General features: G+C 38.5%; 1 protein-coding gene across 1 annotated transcript; it reads right to left on the minus strand.

Moving 5' to 3' along the window:
* Positions 1-4071: 4071 nt before the first annotated feature.
* On the minus strand, positions 4072-7812 carry im:7136021 (uncharacterized). Its single transcript, XM_007257898.4, has 4 exons — positions 6976-7812; positions 5822-6028; positions 4660-4876; positions 4072-4571 (listed from the first exon to the last, which is right to left on the minus strand). Exons 1-4 carry the CDS (start codon positions 7634-7636, stop codon positions 4364-4366), a joined length of 1293 nt encoding a protein of 430 aa, XP_007257960.3. The 5' UTR covers positions 7637-7812; the 3' UTR covers positions 4072-4363.
* Between the last annotated feature and the right edge of the window lie 949 nt (positions 7813-8761).

Consider the following 8761-nt stretch of genomic DNA (forward strand, 5'->3'; position numbering starts at 1 on the left):
TCTGCTGGTGTTGATCCACTGTGTTTTATTATCAAGTCTAAAGTCAGTGCAGTTTTATTTTCCCACACAATCTTACAGCACTTCATGCTTCCCTCTGCTGATAACAACTTTTATAGAGATGTGGATTTCATTTTCCAGCAGGACTTGTCCAATTGGTCTTATATAATATTCTAATTTTCTGAGACACTGATTCTTGGGTTTTCATTGGCTGTAAGCCAAAATCATCAACAATAAAAGAAATAAATGTAGAAATAAAAGAAAAGAAATAAAGTAACTTTCCAATGCTATTCAATTTCGTTGAGATGCACTAGTATACATAAAATATAACTGAACTGAATTTTACTTTAATTAATTTGGTTTTCTTGTTTTTATTAGAGCTGATTTTTTATGCTGAGTCATGCAGCGAAATCAGCATCATTATCTTGATATGCTAATGAAAAAAAGTCTGAGCCTATTGCCGTTTTTTTTTGTCTTCAGCTGCTTTGCTTCAGAGACACAATTCACTTTTACATCTTAATATGAAAAATAATATAAGAGAAAATGAACAGTGTAGTTTAAAAAAAAAAGAACAAAGCACTGGTATTAGATTAGTTTTGGCTCTATAATATGTAATGTATTTGTGTTGATACAGTAAGTGACAAGGCGGGCGGTCAAATAATTATCTTTCATAACTCATTTTTATTCATACCAAATTGCCAATTCACCAATTTACAACCTGAAAAAATGAAATCGACTCAGATTATAAAGCTTTTCTCTGAGACTACAGTGGCACCTGGTGGAGAACTACAACTATGGCACAACACTTAACTCTCCCTTTTTGGGAACAATCAAGAAAAACAGAGTGGGTTTGTGTGGATGTACACTGATCAAGCAGAACATTATGACCATCTCCTCATTTCATTTGTCCTGAAAATTGAACAACAGAGTGAACGGAGGACAATAAAGTACCTTTTTTTTCGCACTATAAGGCGCACTTAATATTCTTCTATTTTCCCAAAAATCGTTAGTGTACTTTACAATCTGGTGCGCCTTATGCATGAATTATACCAGTCAGGTATTAAGGAGCAGTAAAGACACTCTGCTGAAGTACAGAGTTATACAGGAGTTTCAGTTGAGTTTCAGTTTACTACAACACTGATTTTGTCGCTGTTGGGTGGCATTAAATCAAATCAAATCAAATTTATTTGTATAGCGCTTTTTACAACAGGTGTTGGCACAAAGCAGCTTTACAGAAACATGATTACATGACAAAGGATCAGGCAAAACATTAAACATAGAATATACAGAATACAGAACCCCCAGTGAGCGCGGAGGCAAGGAAAAACTCCCTCAGAGCTGCAGGAGGAGGAAGAAACCTTGGGAGGACCAAGACTCACATTAAAGGGGGGAACATCCTACCACTGGTCAAACGGCTTTTAAATTAATTTTAAAAAGTCTTTCATACATCCACATAGGTTTTATGTATTCAGGTGTATAGCAGCTCCACTAATGGCTTATAGAGTAAGATGGATGATGAGCAGCTGATCTGTGGTGGTGGATGGAGAAGAGCTGACTTCAGAAACTTACAGTCTGGCCAGACAGAGGACATGAGAGCCTGAGAGTCCAACATCCCTCGGTATCGGGTCAGACAGGTGGGCAGTCAGTAACTCGGAGGAAGGCAGAGAGATGGAATTAGTTTTGACTGGATTTATGTAAAACAGAGAATATAAAACATTATCAGAGTGTGGCTAATGACTCCGGCAGATCTAAATAAAACAGCCTAACTAAAGGCAGAGAGCCAGAAGGTAACATAGACATGGAGGCTCCCTGAAACACTGGCATCCACCCACTCCACCGTCCACAAACCTGAGTGACCGTGTGCAGTGGGAGAACAACAGCACCAGCATCTCAGTTTACCACAATTTCCTCTGTCCATGAAACCCTGAATCTGCAGCCTTATCTAAAGGGAAAAACATTACCAAAAGCTAAACTAAACAAGTAAGTTTTCAGTCTAGACTTAAAGATTGAGACTGTGTCTGAGTCCCGAACATATTCGGGGAGATTATTCCAGAGTTGAGGCGCTTTATAAGAGAAAGCTCTTCCTCCTGCAGAGCTCCTCTGAATTTTAGGAACTACTAATAAACCAGCACCCTGAGATCTAAGTAATCGCGGTGGTTCATAACAGGAGATGAGGTCTTGTAAATACTCAGGAGCGAGCCCGTGTAGGGCTTTATACGTTAACAGGAGAATTTTATAGTCTATGCGGAATTTGACTGGAAGCCAGTGCAGTGCTGATAGTACTGGACTAATATGGTCAAATTTTCTCGTTTTAGTAAGGACCCTGGCTGCAGCATTTTGAACTAGCTGAAGTTTATTTAAGTTACTGCCGGAACATCCAGACAGTAGCGCATTACAATAATCTAGCCTTGAGGTAATAAAGGCATGTACTAATTTTTCTGCGTCATGCAGTGATAGGGCATTTCTTAGCTTGGCAATGTTACGGAGGTGTAGAAAAGCTGTTCTAGTAACATTAGATATGTGTTTATCGAATGCTAGATCTGAATCTATGATAACTCCAAGGTTTTTAGCTGCTGAACCAGGGGTGGCTGAGAAGTCAGCCAGATTTAGCATTAAGTCTGATCATTTATTTCTAGCAGCTTTGGGGCCTAATAGGAGAACTTCTGTTTTATCACTATTTAATAGGAGGAAGTTGTGCGACATCCATGATTTTACATCTTCTACACAATCCTCGATTTTCTTTAATCTCACTCTGTCATCAGGTTTGGCTGATATGAAGAGCTGCGTGTCATCCGCATAACAATGAAAATTCACATCATGTTTTCTAATAACTTTGCCCAGTGGGAGCATATATAATGTAAATAATAACGGTCCTAATATAGAGCCTTGTGGAATTCCATATCTTACCTTGGTATAACTGGAAGACATATCATTTAACCTCACAAACTGATAGCGATCGGTTAAGTATGATTTAAACCATGCTAAGGCAGTTCCGGTTACACCGACCATGTTCTCTAGTCTTTCTAAAAGGATAGTATGATCTATTGTATCAAAGGCTGCGCTCAGATCCAGAAGTACCAGTAGGGAAACACAGCCTTGGTCGGCGGCTATAAGTAGATCGTTTGTTATTCTAACTAAAGCTGTCTCAGTGCTGTGATAAGGCCTAAATCCAGATTGAAATTTTTCATACATCTGGTTTCTTCGCAGGTAAGAGCAAAGTTGTTGGGCTACAGCTTTTTCTAAAATCTTAGAAATAAAGGGTAAGTTTGAAATAGGTCTATAGTTAGACAGTACACTAGGATCAAGATTTGGTTTCTTGATCAGAGGTTTAATTACAGCTGTTTTAAAGGCTTTGGGTACATGGCCCAGGGTGAGCGATGAGTTTACTATCATTAACAGAGGTTTAATTATATCTGGTAGTACCTGTTTTAGTAATTTTGTGGGAACAGCATCAAGTGTGCAGGTTGTGCTGTTTGAAGAGGAGATAATTTTCTCTAGTTCTAGCTGTGGAAGTGGGTTAAAGACTTCCAACCTAACTTCAGTAACAGGGTTTTGTTCTAGATCAGCCAGACCAGATGACAGAGAGGATGTAATATTTATCTGTTTAATTTTATCCCAAATGTTTTCAATTTTACTATTGAAGAAGTCCATAAAATCGTTGCTGGTGTGAATGGCTGGAATCTGAGGTTCAGTACCTGCCTGGTTTTTAGTTAATTTGGAAATAACACTAAAGAGAGCTCTAGGATTATTTTTATTTATCTCGATCTGTGAGGCCAGATACGCTGAGCGGGCTTTATTAGCATCGCTAGTGCTGCTGCACCCAGCCTTAGAGTAAATCTGGAAATCTAAGATAACTGTACATAAACAGAAGCGCTTTACTCACCCGAATAAACAGTTTTTGTGAGATGATTTCTGTAGATTAACATTCAGTGCTTGTTTTTTAAGAATTACAGTTGTGTTTACTTAACTTAGCTTTAAAGCTGAATTAGAAGGAAAACATGGCGACACCCCTGTTCCTTACTAGTGTCGCATAATGCGCCTCATAATCCAGTGCGCCTTATGAATGAAAACAGATCAGAAAATAGACGTTTATTGATTAGTGCGCCTTATAATCCAGTGTACCTAACAGTGCGAAAAATACGGTATGCGTACAGAGGAACTACAGTTTGTAAATACAGAACTACAAAATGGATAATGGGTATAGAAATAAAAGGAGGTGGTCATAATGTGCTTGACTGATGTATCTGTCCACTCAGCCTATAACTTGTGCTTCAACTTGAACTGCTTTCAAAGAGAAGATGCAAAACACATACATTCAAAAGAAAAGAAAAACACAAATAAAGCTTTTTGGTTTCTTCAATCCTTTTTAGTGCTGTGCACAAAGGCAGGCGTTTCGGTCCCTTAGTTCAGAGGAATGTATGACACGGACTCTGCTGTTCGTCAGCAAGTGCAGGTTGTTAGTGAGATCAGTAAGAGCAGAGCTGGGGTCCATGTAAGGGTCCAGAACCACTAAGCGTTTGAGATGGGTCATCTGTGCAAGTTGTAGAAACTCTGTCTTAGGAACATTGTGGTGCCTAGTAAAAAAAAGAGAATAAATATTTAGTGACTACAAAATAAAAAGGCCTTGAGTTGTGCTGTTTTTAACAGAAGACAAAGTCTGACCTCATTTCCAGGGTCTGAACTTTGGGGAAAAGCTGAGGAACCTCAGCTATGAGGTTTTGCTTTTCGTGGCAGTACAGGTCCAAGTGAAGAAACAACAGATCTGGCAGTTGCTGCGCCATGTCTCTCACAGTCCTCAGCTCTGTCCTCACTCCTTTCAGGGACAAGCTCCGCACTGTCCCCGGCACTGAGTCAGAATACATCCCAAGTGGATGCCCCCCTGCAAAAAAGATGGCATGATCAATGCAAATTAAGTGATGCATCTTGTGTTGGATTATTATTATCATATTTTTCGCACTATAAGGCACACTTATGTATAAATTCTACCAGTCAGGTATTATGGAGCAGTAAAGCGACTCTGCTGAAGTACAGAGTTATACAGGAGTTTCAGTGAAGTTTCTCCAGCACCAAAGCTGGAGCAGTATTAGCATTACCCGCTAACCGTGCTAAGTGCTGGCTCTTTCGCTGTTCAGAGGTGAGTATTATCGGACTTTAACCTGCACAAAACAAAACAAGCCATGTGGGATGAAAAGTTAGATAATATTGCCCTGGATTACCAGAACACTCAGCGTTCCTTAGTGCTAATGCTGCTGCACCCAGTCTTAGTGGAAATCTGGAAATCTAAGCTTACTTTAAATAAACTGAAGCGCTTAACTCCCCCAAATAAACAGTTTTCAGGAGAGAAATCTGTGTAGATTAATATCCAGCACTCATTTGACTTTAAAAGAAAATTTTTGTTTTTTTAGAATTAAAAAAAGAAGAATTGTTTACTTAGCTCAACTTTACTTAAGTTAGTTACACCACCAAGACCACCAACACCACCCAGTGGTGAGACCTGCTGAATTAGTAGGAAAACATGGTGACACCCCTGTTCCTTACTAGTGTCACATAATGCACCTTATAATACGATTTGCCTTATAGTGCGAAAAATTGTATTATAAATGTATCCACACTTTACTTCTGCTGCAGTGTCCAGCAAACAAAAGAAAACTGAAAACAATAAAACATTTTCAAATAAAACTATTGGTCATCTCAGAACAATGTACCAACCAGAAGCAAGACCCTAAAACTAAAATTTTGAGATTTAATTTCATTAAATAAAATGTCTTAAACAGCTTTATATAGAGCATGCATGCATGTCTATGTCTGTTGTGTTCAAACTCACGAGAAATGCTGAGCTCTGAGAGGACTGGCAGGGTGGAGAGCCATGTTTTGAGGTGACACGGGCAGGAATCTGACGCCCAGTCTCTATACTGAACTGTCAGACTGGTAAGGCAGGGAAAGCTCTGAAGAGCACCTGAAGAGAGAACAGGGTCCATGTAGTTCAGCAACTCCAGACTGGTCAGGCCTAGAGTTTCATACTTCGACTCTCCTGTGAAAAGAGAAACCTAATTATGTTCTTCTCACATCATATTCATTTATAACATCCATATAACCCCTGCTAAATAAATCCAAATAAATAAAAGAAACATTATAAAAACTTATATGATCCTATATAAAGTTATTACTACAACTTACTCTTACCTAATTACTACATTTCCTCTTACCTAAACTAATTCTTAGATCTTAATTGTTTATTTAAAAAAAAAAGAAAAATCATTTTCATTGTTTATGCTAATTCTATGCTAATTCATTCCTATATATATATATATATATATATATATATATATATATATATATATATATATATATATATATTTATTTATAGACCACTTAAATAGATGAGTTTCTTTGATTTTACCTAATTGAAAACCTCTGGAATATAAATGAAGAGGAAGATGGATGATCACAAGCCATCAAACCAAGCTGAACTGCTTGAATTTTTGCACCAGGAGTAAAGGCATAAAGTTATCCAAAAGTAGTGTGTAAGACTGGTGGAGGAGAACATGATGCCAAGATGCATGAAAACTGTGATTAAAAACCAGTGTTATTCCACTAAATATTGATTTCTGAACTCTTAAAACTTTTTGAATATTTCCTTATTTTCTTTGCATTATTTGAGGTCTGAAAGCTCTGGATCATTTTAGTTGTTTCTGTTATTTCTATTTTCCGCAAATAAATGCTCTAAATGACAATATTTTTATTTGGAAATTGGGATAAAGGTTTTTCGTAGTTTATAGAATAAAACAACAATGTTCATTTTATTTAAACATTTGCCTATAAACAGCAACATCAGAGAAACTAACTCAGAAACTGAGGTGGTCTCTTAATTTGTTTCCAGAGCTGTGTGTGTTATTAGATTCAGAGTTAGAAAAAATATTTAAAAAAATGTTTTTGAGCTCCATGATGTTCTGTTTGTAGTGAAAACCTTTAACATACCAGGTTGCCAGTTAGTTTTAGCTGGACACAGGTAATCAGAGGGCAGGGAGCCCTGCATGGTGAGCAGTTTTAAGGACAGGCGCTTCAGGTTGGTCAGGTTCCGCAGTAGTTTATGAAGAGCTGCTTTAGGGATGAGTTTATTTCCCTCATGGTAGCTGAAGGATGTGAGGTTGGAGAGCTGGGACACAGCGCCGGTGATATCTGCTCCAGGAGCGCAGGAGACCTCGCAGAAGCCCAGGTGAGTGAGCTGTGAGAGCGCGGTCAGTGAGTTACTCAGGCTCGGGCAGCAGCAGAGGCGAATCTCGAGCCGCTGCAGCTTCTTAAACTCAGCCAGAGCCTCCAGAACTTCAGGGTTACCGCACGCGCGCAGAGTGAGCGACACCAGCCAGGGCAACCGGCGCGCGAGCTCGGTCCACTCGCGCACTTTAGTCCCCTTCAGCACCACAGCCGAGCTGGTCCTCCTCCGGCCCAGAGTCCTCCAGAAGTGCGACCTGTAGGAGCTCGGTTTCTCCAGGTACACCGTGCTGTTCCTCCACAGGGCGGGCTGGTCTATCAGCCTCCTGAAGAACCTGCAGCTCGAGCGCGCGCTGAGTTTATCAGCAGAGGAGAGGAACCCGAACACATGGACCCACACCTCCTCCGGCAGCCCCACATCTACCATTATCTTCACCAGCTTAAATAAAACACAGGAGCTGAGCTAGAGACACATGTAGCCGGAGCTGTAGATCAGTTTCTCCACGCTGTGTTTCTGACCTGTAGATAGATGATGATGATGGAGAGCCAGTTACTGAGATGACGTGCGCACGCGCCACATGTAAACACACATGTGCAGACAGTCAGCCACTCGTGAATGATTCGTTCCGATGAGTCGGTTCCTTTCAGCTCATAAGAAAATCCGAATCGACTCGGGACTGAACCTGTTTTGCAGCATCTGAGTTCACCTTATTTGCGTTCATCATTTTTTTTAGATTAAAAAAAAAGGTTGTAAGAGAATTCCTCTCAAAATTCAATATATATTATATAACATATATATATTTGGTGGCCCTATGTTATTCAGACTTGAATAATTATATACACACCATGGCAAACTTTCGCCAAAAAAAAAAAGAAATGTCAAAGCTTTTCAATTTTATCTGAACCCCCTTTTTTATATTTCTATTTTTTAGTTTTTCTTCTTATCTTTTTTAAATTATTTGCTTGTTAGGTTTACTATTTGAATGCATTTGTGATATGTTGTACCTGGGTAATATTTCCATATATTTGTATTTTTGGTATACTGTTATGTATATGTTATTTTGTTGAACTATATCATAAGCAAAAGTCAATAAATACATTTATAAAAAAATGAATTCACCTTTTCTGCCACGCCCACATTTAATATGATTCATTCGAGTTTGTTTGTTTGATTCCGCCTCAAACAGTCAGAAAACCGAAATCTGGTTGTGAGGGGTAGAAATAGAAACGTAGAAAAAAGGGAAATAAAACAAAAAATACTTTGCCAAATGTGAAAAATCAATAAATAATAAAGCGTTTTTTACTAGTTTTTACTAATTTCGCCTTAAAGTGGTTATTACACACATATTTAGCAAAGTAAATACTTTTTTAGAATAAAAAAAAATAGTTTAATGTAGTGGAGTTAAAGTTACATATTTGACTAGAAAATGTAATGGAGTGGAGAAAAAAAATAAATGTACAAATATTTCAGTAAATTAATGACACTTAATTCACCACTGCCTCACTCTAACTTACTAAAAGCCACATTCTCTGATTCATTTGCCTTTTGATT

Source organism: Astyanax mexicanus, chromosome 14 (genome assembly GCF_023375975.1).
Source record: "Astyanax mexicanus isolate ESR-SI-001 chromosome 14, AstMex3_surface, whole genome shotgun sequence".
Taxonomy (NCBI): domain Eukaryota; kingdom Metazoa; phylum Chordata; class Actinopteri; order Characiformes; family Acestrorhamphidae; genus Astyanax; species Astyanax mexicanus.